Below are 16,797 nucleotides of genomic sequence, written 5' to 3' on the forward strand. Positions count from 1 at the left end.
ACAACCTTGCGCGACGAGCCAACAGCTCGGATTTTACTGCTCGAATTAACCATCGAGCTTCTTGTTCTTCTCATCGATCATTTGCCGGGCTAAACAATTTTGATTGCAATTTGTTTTGAAGAATCACGCTCGAGAAACGCTGATAATGAATTTTTCTGATATATGCCACGTTAGAGATTGGTTGCAAAAGTATTCAATCATTTATGATTTTGAAGTTGTATTAGCACTTTGAATCAATGAGACTCAACCATCGTGATTATATTGACGAAACTTGAAACAAATTGAAAATGTACGTAGAAACTACAAGATATTTGAGCCAAGTATTATTATACATCTCGCAATTAAATATCATAAAGATATTTAAACGATCAATTATTCGTATACACTGTATACTAACTTTTTACAAAATATCCGGTTATTGCAATTAATTCGATGTAAAATTCAATGTTTCGAGTGGTTCTAATTCGTTGGCCAAGGACTTTCAAATTAAAATTCAGTATTAATAAAAAAAGTTAATTGATGAGAAAGAATCTAGCATTGTGCGTCAGATTATCGGATGTGTTCAATTGGCACGTTTTCCACGGATCCTTGTGGCTAATAATCAAGTTTAATCGATGAGAAACGGACTCTCGCGTTTCCACGCGCCTCTGAAATCGCATGATTCATACACACTTCGAGCAATACCGGAGAGAGTCGAGCGAATCATGGTTTCAGCCTGACATTTTCGCAAGGATTTTTCAGTCGATGACGTGATCTTCGATCCGGGACTGGATTCTCGAATATGTCATTATTGAAACCTGCTCTATCGATCCTTTCCTATGACTGATCGTACGTGTCCTCAAAGCTTCTTATATCAGTTAGTAAACTTTTCCTTAGTTATTGCATCTAATGATTAATTAGAAATATTATTTATCTGAATCGTGTTTTCGTTATTTGATAGATGGACTGTCAGAAATGTTACGAACTTTCCAAACGAGTTTAACGTTATCACATGTACTAGCTTTCGATATATTGCCATTGGTAAATAAAAAAAGAACCACTGTTGGCCAACCAAAAGAAGAGATCTTATACTTCGATAAAAAGATGTTCAACGTTCCTCACGAATTTACATCACCTTATTCCTGCATTCCGATCTTTACGAAACATTTCTTTCGCGAGAAGAGAACTAACAGAACTACTTCTATAAAATACGATATGTTACAACTTTTCTTAAATCTTCGGACAACTTTATGCATTTTGTATATTTTCTGTATATCTTCAAAATTTCCCACAAATGCAAAAATATCTTTGGTCTGATCGTCGTCGTCCCACGCTATCCCTTGTTCGTCTTATCTATAGGGACAAACGATTCTCTAAGGACAATCTAACGAGCATCGCTCTTCTTTTTTTTCAGATCACAATAGCGAGGCACAGCACCACACAAGCGGCTCAAATACCCGAGCAGCTGCCTACATGTGAGTACATATACACGCTTATAGCGCTTTCTAATTGTCAGTGTGGCAGCGATAACTAATTAGACGGAGGGTCAATTAACCGAGAACCTCCTCTGGTCGACTTGGTGGTGGAATCGGTGGCCACCTGCCAGTGAATTGTCTCTCCCATGGAAAACGTTTCCTGTTGAATCAAACGATCAGATAAAAAAAAAAAAGAAAAAAAAATAGCTGGATGCTTTCCACGCGTGCGTACGCACTTTCTAAAGAGCACAATACGCGCCAGTCGACGATGACAATGATTCCAGGAACAATGACCGGTTTATGAACAGGTCTAATTAGTCTGGCAGGGAGCGGTCGTCGTCTTGATTGATCGAGATGTTCAATTAATTACGCTCGCGACTAATTACCGGCGAGCCGTTGGCGGAGAATAAGCGGACTAATTAGAGAGACGTTTTAATCTGCGCTTCGAAAAAGCATACCATCATTCGATATGATCGCGTGTAGTCAAGGATCATAGCAACGATTAGTGGCTCAATCGCTGCATCATCGCTGAAAGTCGATTTTGTCGTTTCTTGAATTTATAATTGCGTGTAATTATTTCTGATGGACTCATAGCAGCCACTGTTAGATTCTATAAGGGCAAGTTGAAAATATCTTTATGGCATGTTTTCACATGTTGTGATATGGAAATGAACTTGAGAATACATGTTTCCTTCGTCTTCGTCTTAGCGACGTAAGATACATAAAATGCGCGACGTTAATTAATTACGACTCAATTATGTACATGTACGTTGTCAAATATGGGATTATGTGTAAAATGAGTTACGGGTGGGCAAAAAATTCAGGAACGAGAACTTTTCTACGTTGCTATAGCTTGTAATTCGTGTTACCTATTGGTAATTGACGATACATCGATAGTAACAGTTTGGCGATACAAGTTAATCGAGCTTCGAAGAATCTGTCGATCGAAATCGTCGAGATAGAGTAATAATCGAAAGAAAGGGAAAAGAATGGTCAAGAAGAGAGGCTTTCCAGACGAGCAACGACCTTCCTCGGAAGACATTGCTTTGGTGGAAGGTGAACGCAGTCGTGTGACCTACATTCTCATGTGGCGACCAGAGAAAGATCACGGAGAGAAGAGAAAGAGGCTGAGACGAGATATAAACGAGACGAAACGAGATGACGATTACAAACAGAGACGACCAGACGATTACAAACAGAGACAACCATACGATTTCCTCCTCAGCATCGATGCGAATCGAAAGTCCTTGCGAACGACGGCCAAACACTTTCAGCCTTTTACCTTTTACCATCGAGTTCCGCCAGAATTTCACCGACTACCATATTGTGTCAATTTGGGGGAAAATCCTGCAAAGAATCTTCTCTTAGGAACCAAACCGATCGATTCCTCTTTTTCTAAATTCTTCGTTCTTTCTGTAGTTTCACTATTTTCATAATTCAATTTATGACCTTTTTTTATCATTCGAAATTTATTCACCGACTCTTACAACGAATACTAAATCTTAGATATTTTATATATTCTTGAATATATTGTGTATTCTATACACTTTTGCATCTTTAAATTTCCACTTTTCCATTCTGTCAAAAATTATAATATATCTGTAGTTAATACGAAGTTTATATCGATATTCGAACAGCTGGAATGTAGATGTCAATTGTGTAAAAAAATAGAAGGATCGTCTGTGCATAAAAATAGCTGGATTTTTTCGCAACGTTTCGGTATTTTGCAATGCGTCGTGCTTAAAATTTTGCATTAATCTCTGACGAAAACGTTGCATGACCTAGCTTCAGCCATGACTCATATTACACAGATAGCTTGTGACAGACTGTGAGACGATAAGATCGAAACTTAGAAATTGATTACACGTTTACGTGCAATAATATTATATTAATAATAAGCGTACAATAGATGGTTACTTTCATTCGCTACATGACACCATAATTCCTCGGCTATACAAAATCTACTCCTCGAATACGTAAATTTCTCCTGTCTGCGACAGTGATTTATGAATGACTAGACAAAATATTTATAAAAAAAGAAGAAGACTTTGAAAATTGATACGACAGAGTTGCGCGTTTTAATCTAATTTGATACGGCAAATTTTATATGTTTTTATTGAAACGACATAGTATATACATATATAAAAATTATTCATAGTGGTGATCAAGCGGTGTGATCACGTAAGTACAGGCAATGTAAAAAGCGTATCTTAAAAAGTTTTAGCGAATTGAATGGAATTCCTCGAGTGTCGCGACAAGATGGGAAAAACCAGAGGAAAATTCAACCTAGTGCACTTAGAAACCCACCGTAATGGATTTATGTAACTACTTCGATTACGTTGCTTCGAACGAACGATTAATGAGTCGGACCTCTTTTTACCACCACGTCTGACGAATCGAAAGTGCCCCTCGCCACTGGCCTTTTACTTTTTATCGTTCGTTCCAGAGAACTGTCGAGAACGAGTCGCATATCGAACGGCGAAACACGTACTGGTCGCGATTATTACTTTGACATTTCACAAACTACCGAGAATTGTATTATTATACATATATTTTTATATTTCTTTCGCAAACTATGCTCGTTAGATCTCGTTTCATATTATGAGATAGATTCAAAGATATATCACTTGCGATGATTAATGGGTAGCATGCACGCACAGGTCAGATTCTGAAATCATTATAAATTGTAATATGATTTCTATATACTTTATTAAACAGCGCTTGCAATTAAACGATATTCAATGTTAGATAGTTAGAAACTTTTTCAAAGATACCCTCGAGTCAAATTTCCGGCTGTTAACGAAGTAAAGCAAAAACCTATCTATACTACGCAGTGTTAGCGTGAAAAATGCGGACGCGATACAAGTACGCGAATTGTACACAATTCGGTTTCAGTTAAATCGAGAGTGTGGTTTCCGCGTCGCAGAGCATCGAGGGTACAGAAGCAAGCTCGAGGATTTCTCGAATACCTTGACTTTTATGGGGAAACGCGGTAAAAAGTGAGATCATCCCAAGTTCTATCCATAAATGTACAGCGTTCAGATCGAAGCACTCATTTCGGTCGTAATGTTCTCTCTCGATAGTCGAAAATGATCAGTTGTTTCCTTTTGTAATGTACTGTTTTTTCAATGTTAAACGAATATAGTTGCACGAATAATTAAAGCAATGTATTCGATCCTCGCTAGCGTTATAATATTAAAACTCTATTCGGTTAAGTTTGTCGCATCAGTACCGGCCGTGAAAGTGTTAATTACATTACAGAATGACCTAAAGAAGAAATTATAGATTTATCTTGCAATTCTTCGCGAAGCGGAAAACGTCAATCTTTGCGCGACAAATGTCATTGTTCATCCGGACAGCGGTCGGTTGTTTGCTCTTCCAAGAGAAACCGCGCCTCAGAGGAAAGTTGTTTTTCTCCCTAGCATAGGCTTTTGCATGCGGGCACGTTTCGTCTCTTGTCGTAAACGACTGTCGTTTGCGAGCTATTATCCTCAACGTAAAATATCCATTGTGCTACTCTCAATGAATGCTATGCTAATATTCTGAAATACGTGAGCCAACTTTATTTTCGTAAGCTGTAAAAATATAAATAAAGAATTTATGAATAATTTATGGATGAATGGACGATGAGTGTGCATAACGAACGTGTTAATTTTCGTTTATACATGAAAATGCTCGCGCTGAGAATCGTGAAACTTCTCTAAATCTTTCGTTTTCTGCGACTACGGCCTGAGAATCATTGATTTACTCGATTAACGAACATATCGAGATTTCCTTTTGTACGTTCACTTTTCATTTCGCCCCTATCGCCCGTCCAAGGTAAACTCCAAGGCCGTTTCAATTCGCACGCGTTCATTGCGACTCGGTTAAAATCGCGACTTTCATAAAAGCGAATACGCAGAATAACTTTAAGTGGAATAATCAACAATTCGGAAGAAGCTTTTCTGTCCTTTTAGTTTCGAATCGATTAGTTCGAGGATATTTATACAAATATCACATATTTTTACGAACACAAGTGGAATTTATTGAAATATCGAATCAATCGACGAACGAGTCGTCCTAGAAATAAATGCCAATAGAGATAACAGGGTCGTATCTTGATCAGTCCAAAAGCAATTACAGTTTTATCAAGGCAAAAAGTTAAATTAGTTATTCGTCCATCTAATTACACATCGATTAATCGAACGTCATGGTTTCTAATTTATTCTACATTAGCTCTGTACGTGTAAGGTAATCGGTACCACAGTGTTGGCCATCTTCTACTTCTCAATCGAGATGCCATGAACCAGTTGTTAGTACAACATTAGAAGATTTAAAATGACTCAGGGTATTTTTTAGAATATTCTACATCCATGTTTCTTGCGATCATCTTTTCTCTAGAGTGTAATGTATTCACTATTAAATTAAACGACGCGATCAGTTCTATCAGGCACATCGATTCCTATCGATGTATACTCGTCAATTTCTCAGTCGACCTAGCAATTAGAACGTTCTTCGTGTACACAGTTCAATTAATATTCGTTCCGACTATGTAAAACGTAAAGTTGTCGATTGGTTTCTATAGAAATCCTGATGACGCGCACACGTACTTTAAAAGCTAACAATTACGATCGATGACTCTATTTAAGATTCTTTATTTAGATGGTAAACCGAAACAACGATATATTAAATTTGCTATTCTGTTAAGTAAATGCGAAGCAACTTATCATGTAAACCAACTTATTATGTAATGTCTGCCTTGAAGAAATAATAGCGCCAGAACGCCGTTATTTTTCGGAGATCTTAGCACGAAAGGTCAGCAGTAAGTTCACGAAATATTCGCATTTCTGGTTTAATGTTTGTAATAATACACGCTAGTAACTGTACGTTTGGCGAATCTATAATTATGCGGCTCGACCTATGATCAAGTGAGTCGTAAATAGGAAACGAGAGGGGAGTTATAAATGATTCTGGTTAATGACGATTGTAGGATTATTAAGCGGTCAACGACGCTTCCTTCCTCGAAGTTCCGTTACTCCTGAATTTATTCCGAACGTTTCGCGTAACTTATCCTAACGAGATTCACCCGCGTGTTTTTTCTTCGACGCTGATATCGTATGATATCGGAACTCGTTTTCTATGCAACCAATGCGGTAGACTGTAATAACTTCCTCCCATTAAAATCGAATTCCTGAACGAATATGCATTACTATACACAGGCTCGCAAAAGTAATCAAGTAGACTTCTAGACACATTATGAGTATACGTATATTATGAAAGCCAGCTATCGCGATTCTATTTGCAAAGAAATTAGAAAATATTTATAAGTCCCGATATTTACATTTAGTTGCGCATTTATTATTTTCTTATAAAACAAAAGCAACTTTTGGGACAACCTGGTACTTTCGTAAGCCATCTATACTAATGTAATAGGAGTGCATGTTCAGACAGCTATAACATAATTTGTAATCCAGTAGGAAAACCATGATGGATGGATAGTGTTACTATATACTGTTATTACACTTGAAATTTCAATCTACATCTAGTACATGCTTCTTTATTTATTTAGAAAACAACGAAGTCGGATAAATGCAATTACACGTTTTAATCCTATTTGATATTAATTGAGAACAGAAGATAAGTTACCATTTACTGTGATTGCAAATAGTATTAGAATAATATCGGAACGAAGATCCCATGGAATAAAATTTCACCGATTATATATTTACGGACTAAAAATCCACCCTTTAAGTACTACAAAACAAAACACAAGAGAGCTACAACATACTGTAGCGCGATTTAATTCTACATGTAAAAAAAGAAACTCATAAACGTAAACCACCTTCTACATTAACCATTGCCTACACGAGTCACGAGTTCCAAGTTTCTTCCCGATCATTATCTCCGTGAGCGTATTATACGATCGTTTGGCTGATTTTTACCTAGCGTGGAAATGTTGAATAATTTTAAAGTAGCGAAGAAAAAGTGGCTCCAGGTGAAAAAGTAGATCGGTTCGAATGGGTTTACTCGTAAAAAGAAGGCGATCGATTCGCGTCGACTGCCATAGTTCGCAGGAGGATGCAAGCTTCCGTACAAGGGACGCAATGGATCGTAACGATCGTGCGTGGATCAGCGCCGGTGGATCCTTTCGAGCTAGGCCATCGATCACGCAGCCGATCGCACGGAAGATCGCTTCTTAAGTGATTCATTGTTTTCCACCGAGTTTACTCGTGACTTATATTATAGCTTTACACTTGTCAGTCGACCTTCCTTGTTCAACTTGGACAAATAACGCTGTATGATAGGTAACGATGGGAAGAGAACACCTACGAGGGTCGAATTACGTCATCGTTGCTGCATAGTCGCGAACAACTATGCGATGAACATCTTTTGCCGTCAGGTTTTGTATATCCCACTCTTGATCTTATCTTGAAAAGCTTGAATACAAAGCTTGAAGAAAAGCTTGAATACAAAATTGAACGACGAGATTATGTATTTAATATGTTGACAGATTTTCTTAACAAAGAACGAAACAGACTTGATATACAGTGACTCATAAGCAAAATGCTATTTTAACATTCATAAAAAAATACACTGATCGTTGAAAATATTGGAATACAGCGTTGAATATATGTAAGATCGTCCGATTCTTAGAACCGAATTTTTACCCAGACCCAGAGTCTCTGGTAACATCAAACTAATTAACCGCCTCTACATCGATCTTCCATTAATCTCAAGCATCCTCGACTGTTAAGCTCGTCGTCGTCTGCAACCTACGCAAAGAATGGAACGCTGACCAACTAGGAAGTTATTAAAATGCCGTATTCAGCGGACAAGAAACTGTAACAGTCGAGGTGGACAGAGATCGCGCGAGGCAAGAAAGGGCCTTGACAATGGCGGAACGAAGAAGACAGCAGACACGGCGAATAGAAAAACCGCAAGCTAACAGAAATATCAAAGGTCCAAGTATACCGTTTCTTTTCGTCTTACGTATTTAAACACCGGTAACGGTATACACTTCGCGTTAGGATCCATGGACAATTCATCCGTGCCGTTTTCTTTGCTTCATCCGGACGTCGTTTGCGTAAGAATCAATTTGGCCGTGCCTAAGTCCGTTAGAAGCGTGCAAAGGTACACGCATGCTTGGCCACGTTGCCTGGCCGTTAACTTTGGATGCGCGTCGGCTTTTTCACCGCTTCCTCGATTCCCTGGCCCGATCGTGGAACGACGACGTCGAACGAGTTAATTAAAGTGCCAGCGGGAAAACGAGCGACCATGACGTGTAACACGAACACGATAAAACAGAAGTTGCATTGTGGATAAATTCCACAAGAATGTCTATAAAACTATGCGAAAGGAGAATGGCTGGAATACTGGTGAAAATTAGAAATTGATTTCTTACTTCAGAGACAGAGGTTTTGGATGAGACGCGTATTTTGAGAAGAAAAACGAAGGACTTGTTTTGTCAATGGCTTCTGGAAAATGAATACAACGTCGAGAATGAAACAAAAGTTCGAGGATAGTGTAGATGAAAATTCGCGATAGGTTCCTTCTTTGAAAATTATTTAAGAATACAGAAATTATTTTATAATTCAGAAATTATTTAAGAATAAAGATTTTGAATAAAGTAACGATGAAATATGTATTTTCAGAAAGAGAACAAAGAAACCGTTTCGTCCTTGAAGATCTCTCAAGAGTTAATACGATATGACATACACTGCCACTTAAAATTGTTAGGATATCTTTTATCTTTAATAAACATCCATTATTTGATGTAGATTAGGAACTTAAAATTACATACATCTTTTTTTGTCCAATTCTTCGTATTTCAGTCATCTCTCGATTTTAAAGCAAATACATTAATATTCTACGACTTTTAATTAACACACCTTGAGTATCGTTTGTTACGCGTGTTTGTTCAGCTCGTGGCTAATTTATTCGCACATTAGTCTCACCTCGAACAAAAGGATTTTTTCGCGCGAAAACCGCCGAAGCGCGGAAGAGGACCTTGAGATCTCGCTCCGAGATGATTGGACGGAATCGACGGCATCCGTCGACGATTCACCGTGACTAGAAATAGTAATGACGTCGTTAATTAACCTAAGAAGGTGTTAAGGCTGGGATCGTCGGGTGATTCGAACTCGTGGTTCGTTATAGAGGAAATTGGAAGGCCAGGTGGATGAAGGATGTGGATGACGAACGACGATTTCGAGATATTACGCGCTTGTTACGAAGAAACGAGAATATCTTGTGTCAAGGGAAGGAGATTTAACTCCTTGTTAACTCGAGCCTTGAATCTTGCTTCGGGATCGTTTTGTTTGAATCGGATTGGTGAGTCGGAGGAAGTCATCTTGAGTGAAGCATCTTTCAGCATGTGAATCTCTTCCTCCTCTTTTTCTTTTTTTCCTTTCTTTTTTTTCTATGGAAGAATTTTGATAAGACATTTTAGAATAATATTTGAAAATTATGGGGAAAATTATGATAAAAATAGTTTTGCTTATTTGTTCAATTTAGTGACATTTTTTGACTAAAACGGGATGTCTTAATGAAAGATCGAAAGAAAAATAGTATTAGTATTTTATTATTTACGCGGATTATTGAAAATTACTTTGAAGAGACTAATGTTCCTTCGATACGAGCTACAATCAGAAGAACCGCAAGAGGAGTCAAAGGCCGTCGAAGAGTAATGTGCGAATTATGTTACCTCCTTCCCTACTGGCATTTTGGTCCTTGCGTCTTCTAACTGAATATACGCATTATCTCAAGATACAATCTATAAACGAGTACATGATCATTAGACGAACGAAGAAACGCAAGTTTCAGAAGCGGAATTCGAATCTACTGTTGCGGTAAAGTAGAGTTATTTGATTCAATGCGATATTTGGGTCAAGCTACTATACACGTATAAGAAATGACCTTGTGATTTTCTAAATTTGCTTATGAATAACCTTTTTAAGTTACACGTATCCCAAAACAGAGTATTTGATTCGAAAACAGCAAAATATGCTGTATACAAAATATACATAATATTTTCCTCCTTTTTTATTATTATATTATATTAAAGATTAATAGTGTCTGTTAGCGCCTATTAGTGTCAAAATATACGAGTTTGATTATTCTATGCAAAGTTCGAAATTAAATTTCAGGATGTCGAAGCTCGACTGACATAAACAATTCAACTACTTCGTTTCAAAGTCTATATAAGAGATCAATGATACCTGATTTATTAGACTGTCTGCACTGCAGGCGATGGAGTATCAAAGTTACGAGGTAAAGAAACTGTCGACAGCGAAGATAGCTCAATCAGTTCGAGTAGTTTAGCCCGGTCAACGAAAGACCAGGTCTGATCTCTGTGCCAGCCAATCCTGTGACTGATTCCTCTTCTCCCTGCAATTTATTATCATTATACACCTGTCCTGTTTAGGCCTACACCTCTATTATCTCATACATCTTGTCTCCCACTATTTTCTCTCAGCCAAAGTCCGAGGATGATTCTTGCGTACTCTACACTCTACTATGTATAGTAATAAAAATATGGTACGTGCTGCAGGGTAAACGCAGTTTGTAGTTAGCGCAAGTATACATTATTTATTAACATACACACAACTGCTGCATACAAAGTGATCCATATCTTTCATCACTTTGAATATCTTTGTTACTTTTACAGATACGAACATTTCCTACTTAATCTCTTTCCTATTTAATGCCAATTTACAACGCGTCAGTTCGGTTGCAAAAACTAATCTGAAGCAAAATCTCGACTCTTCGCTAGTTAAAAAACCAATTCCAACGCAATGCTTATAATTCTCGGCGAGGCAAGACAGGTAAACTCGACTGAAAAAAGCGAAGGAAACACGAGAATCCTGAAATAAAAGATGAAAAAACAACAACGGCAGGGTTCTCCAGACGGATACGAAGTTCGAATGGAGGATGCAACGAAGCATACCGAGGCAAGGCTGCGGGAATCAGCCAGACTGGAAAGAGCAGCAGGCGCTTTTAAAACGTTGAAGGAAGATAACGAGGGCCCGGCCAGGGCCGTACGATGGATCGATACACCGTTCGGGATAAGAATCGTTTTGCGAGGAAGAAGCACGCGAGCAATCGGTGCCTTTGTGCGTGGAAAAGAATCCTGGAAAGATAAGGGGGGAGACGTTGCTCGAAAGAGTCGAAAGTGGGTCGAACGTTTTTCATCTTCGGTTGCCAGCCTGCTGGCTATTGTTGTTGCACGGTGCGCGGTTGTTGCGTATAGTTGTGGCAACAACTGCTGCTTATCCTTAATTAGAGGATAATACTCTTCCAACGATCTTACGATTCTATTGGAGTCGATCGACTCCATGGAAACGAAATTTTCGTTGAATCAATAAAGAAATCTTAAGACAGTTACAACAGTTGGTTGAAAGCTGGACAAAGAACGGACATCTTCCTTCGAAGGTACATATGATGAAATATTCTTCAATTTAATACCTTGTATGATAAAAAAGTTAAAGTTCGTAATTGATGTATTATTAGTGATTGAGTATGTGAATTTCTGTAGAAATAGTATACCCAAACTAATACCAATATCCAATTCAAACACCGTGATGTTTCTCTGATTAACGTGGAAGCAATGACCATAGGAATCACCTTTAACGGTCGTTGAACGATGATCTATGCCACGGTGTTTTCAGATTTTCGCAAGATCGATCGATACTTGGATAACCCATAACTGCATCCACGATTAAGACTTCTTTGAAACACGTGATTGTTGGATCCGTGCAAAATCCGATGACAGTTTATCGAGTCCTGTTGACCGCTTTTACATAGAACCAACAGGTCCATCTAAGAAGAAGGAGAATCTTGACCACGTGTATCTTGTACCATTAAAATCGCGAATGTTAACGGTTTCTTCTGCACATATGCTCGCAACTACTCACCGTTAATTATACACACCATTGACACCATTCTGCTATCGAGCAGATTTTCGTTCTATCCGTCATTGTCAATGTTCTCTTACATTCTGTTATCGAAATGAATACTACGATGCTTGAAGATTTTCAGTGTTTTTTAAAATAAATTCGTCGTTTAAGATTTACGAATTTTAAGAATCCGATAAGTACATTTTTGTTGATCTTCACAATTCGATGCTGTATAAGTAATTTTATGATTAAAAAGGAGTACTTTGGTGTAACGTAAATAAAAACGAAAAGATATTTCATGTTTAATCGTAAGCGGACCTTAACGTTAAGAAATTAACAAGAAACTTCATATTATAAAACATTGAGAAAAAAGAAATAAAGAATGATTTAACGTATTCGTAAAGAATTGGAAGAATACCGGTAATTCGAGTTTAAGACAGGTTTGATCGGTTATCATAGTTATAAATGGATTTCGCGATAATGAAAAAATATTGGACAAGATGATGGGAGAGTCCGGATTTCGACGGATGTTCCTGGCAAAAACAACGACGATTCATAACGGTTCGCAGGTTCTGGTCTAAGCGCGATGACCGTGGCTACGCCCGTGGTGGTAGCCTCTTACGGTGGAGTTACGGTAATCTTCGTTACTATTCCGCACCTTGGTGCAACGAGTGGTTTCTTTCTGCGATCGTAAAACTGCATCCACGCTTGCGATCAGCCCTCGCCAAACGAATTAGACCGTTTGCCTCTTCTTACACGGAGATACGCGTGCAGAAGTAAAATACAGGAAAATATTCATGCAATAAAACCTAAGAGAGTAGTTGTTTCATACAAGGGAAGTTCTGCGATTGGAAAATTCAGAAAAATTGGTAACTTGGCGAAAACGTAGTTGAAGCGCGGTTATAGACGAAGAAAATCGTGCTTCAATTTCTAGAAGCGAAGAAAGTCGTGAATCGACTATCCGAAAACGCTTGGTTCGGCAAGTGTACACGAAGTTTAAAGCCTTCGCAACCGACGATCTTGGCTGCAGGTTTCGACGACAACCTGCCAATTTTCTTCAAGGCCAGCACGATTACTACTGCATACCGGCGGAATGGTTTCTAAGAAATCGTGGTTCCCTCGGTCGAGGATCGTTCGAATCGTGTACTCTATTCTGTGAACTAGCGATCCTGTATCGCGCCAGTCTCTTCTATCCAATTTCTTTAGAATTTCCGTGGAAATAGTTTCCGCTTCTCGTTTGCTCGTAACACGGTGTACTATATATATATGTTCTTTATATTACATGGCGTAGGAATTGTTTTTGCTCGAGTTTGACCGTTCAGTCCTTACGAGTATTACGAGTCATCATAGACCTAATGAATTAAACATGAGCATCTTTACGACCACCGAGAAATCAATTTAAATCTAAGCAAATAACTTCTGCCAAGCGGCTGTATATAACTTTGCAACGAACCGATACGAAGTGGTTGTCCAATTAAGTCACCTAATTATATCAAAGTATCGTCTGATCGGAGAGATTAATTCCTCTGCTTTCCTAATCCTTGACAAAAAGTGGACATGAATGTGTTACTCGGATGACTAGTACTTTGGAGACAGCCATTCGGTAGCCCCTTCGTAAAAAACGAATAATCTAATCTAAGGAATAATCTGTGGCTATGAATATAATTCAGACACCAGACGATCCAGATCCTGCGGCAGGTTTTCTGATTCCAGTTACAGATATTTGAGTAAGTTCACGAATATCTTTAGGGACTGGTTCTTCTCGTTTTAAACACCGGACACGTTCGCGGCTTATGCAAGTAGAATAATAAACTCGACCTGGACACCCGTATATTTTGTATGGGGCCTCATCTCGGTCACGCTATCACTGGATTGCCTATGTTTATCTATTTATAGGAGATTTTGAAGATAAGATGTTCAGGGTATAATTAATATATCGAAAAATATAAAATAAATGACGTGATACGTGTTGTAATATGCATTCGGGAATGAAACAAATGCGGATAACGAACGTGGAAGAAGATTAATAAGATTCTAGATATTCTTGTAATGCCGAGCAGTTGTCGTTTGAAAGACAAACGAGAAAGAAGAAAATGAGCTCGAAAAAACCAAAGATATTTGAACGAGCTGAAAAAGTGCTTCTGTTGCTTCGTTACGAATATATTCATGAATCAAACAACGTTTGATGTTGGTAAATAACGTCGAGTGGATGCGATGGTCGGAAAAACACGCAAGTATAATGAAATACGGGATTGGTAGAGAGATGCATCGCAAATGAGACGGTATCGAGACAGCACGAAGACGACGTTCGAATGGTATTCGCAAGGTTAATTACGCGGAAAGCGACCGAGAGATTTATTAACTGTGCTTGATTATTCCGCGAAGTTGCCTTTCCAGCTGTTACGCCGCTCCACGGACGGATATTACGCGACCAAGTTACGAATAATTGCAACGATTATCTTCAGGGAGGAGCGTGGCAAAAGGAGAAGCTGCGACTTAACGGAAAACGGTGAGATCTAACCGGAAGAGCCGGCTCCTAATAAACATAGCATTCCGCGTGTACCAATTATGACACGCTGGTAATAGCGTCTTGGAATTTCTGTTTCCTTCTCAGAAATTTCATACGTTTAAGTGAAAAACGTAGAAAAGCAGAAATTGTACTTAAAGCGATATTACGTGTAGATTAAAGATGTTCGTGCATTTACAGGAAGATTTACGTCAAATCTTTGGAAATTTCATATAATATTTAAACAAACTCGAGGTGTAGAAAATGAAAGTTGTATTTAAAATATAATATTATTTGTGTACTACAGCTGCGGATTATTTGCAGACTATATGCGTAATACGTCAACATTATGTACATAATTTGACACGGTGTTGTAACAATGACCATCTAAGATCCTTCTAACGAGATTATTTAAACTGAAATCACAGCATGTTTTGAATAAAATATTAAATAAAAACGAGTAATCTGGCAATCTTAACGACAAAATTAGCAATTATCCGCTTGTATCGTCGGAAATATGTACGATTAATGAGGGTAAAATGATGTTTCATAGTGAATTCGTTATCAACAGACCATAGTAAAGGGCTTGATAAAGAATGATAAAATGGAAATTCCATTTTTATCTTAGAATTTGAAATTTATGTGGAACTTCGATAATGAAAATTGGAGAATGAAAATCTACCCTTGCGGTTTTAGAAGAGGTATTTGCAATTTCCAGTCTCGCCAACACGTATGATCAAACCATTGTTTAACGTCTTCAGGCGGAACGACACGCATACTTGTATGCTTTGTGTGTTCAGAAAAATATATTCTCCGTTTCTATTGCTGCAACGATAAAGTTGCAAGACTCGAGAAGTTGTTGCTGGACAACAGCATTGAAGAACGATTACCCGTTTCGAATAACTCAAAGATAAAAGGGAAAACAGGATAAATCAAATTCTTTTAAATTAGAAAGAATAATATGCTCAAGAACAAAGTTTACGATCATCGAATTGAACAAGTATACCAAAGTCTGTTAATCGGTGAACATAACGTTGCTAGAGTTTCCGGTTGTTAGCGGGATCACGTTGCGGAGGATGCAGACGCGAGTCGCGTGCAATATGACAGTTATAACGCGAAAAGGAAGCCAATGGAAACGATTTTTACGAGTCTAACGGAATTTCCTCGCTAACTGCTCAAGAATGTGTCTACTGCTTTTTATTTTTAGCCAACTATCGCCACACATCACTGGCATATGATTTCTTTTAAAGAAGATAGGAATCTTTGAAAAGTAATAAAACTCGAAAATTGTTCGATTCGTAGTACTTATACGAAATATTTAAAAATGTATAACTTTCTGTATATAAGGTACTTCAAGGAAAATACACTTGGAAATTTCCCCAAAAAGAACTCCATTAGTAGGTGACCAGCGGCGCGCGATATGCAAATTGCTCGCCTACTGGGCGCATCCTCTCCTAATTTCTTGGCAGCCGTTCAAAATACCGTAGTTTCGTAATGCCGGAGACCGCAACGAGACGGTTCGCCGATTATGCAGATTCGCGCCTTACTGAATTTCGGCTCGTTAACCCGTTTCCTTCGCAATTATGCTCGTTGGTAAATTCAAAATCGCATTCGAAACTGCGCAGTGAAGAAACGATTAGTTTCAAGTTTGAAAGAATTTTTGACACACATTTTGTGGTAACTAAACTGGAGATGTCTACATTGTTATTTATGAGAAATTTGAAACTAAGAATGCGTACTAATTTTAAATAATCTGGCGAATGTAACAACCCAAAATACATATTCCGAAATAGAAAATATGAAAAGCTTTTTAATAATTCGAGATTGCGAAAACGTGATTGTGAATCATAATCGTCCGTATACGAATAAAGGTATCCCAGTTATATAATATGTATTATGCTTGTGGGTATTTAGGTAATAACGTAAATGCGAATTGCAATTGCATGGGATAAATTGTGATATT

At 38.0% G+C, this 16,797-nt stretch overlaps 1 protein-coding gene across 1 annotated transcript in view; it reads left to right on the plus strand.

Annotated features, from left to right (window-relative positions):
* The window catches only part of Pio (zona pellucida domain-containing protein piopio), a 68,537-nt gene that overhangs the window by 12,513 nt on the left and 39,227 nt on the right, over nt 1-16,797 (plus strand). The window contains exon 3 of the mRNA XM_072015011.1: nt 1,394-1,454. Within this exon, the coding sequence (XP_071871112.1) occupies nt 1,394-1,454 (61 nt within the window). The remainder of the gene's footprint in view (nt 1-1,393; nt 1,455-16,797) is intronic.

The sequence above is a fragment of the Bombus fervidus genome, chromosome 12 (assembly GCF_041682495.2).
Source record: "Bombus fervidus isolate BK054 chromosome 12, iyBomFerv1, whole genome shotgun sequence".
Taxonomy (NCBI): Eukaryota; Metazoa; Arthropoda; class Insecta; order Hymenoptera; family Apidae; genus Bombus; species Bombus fervidus.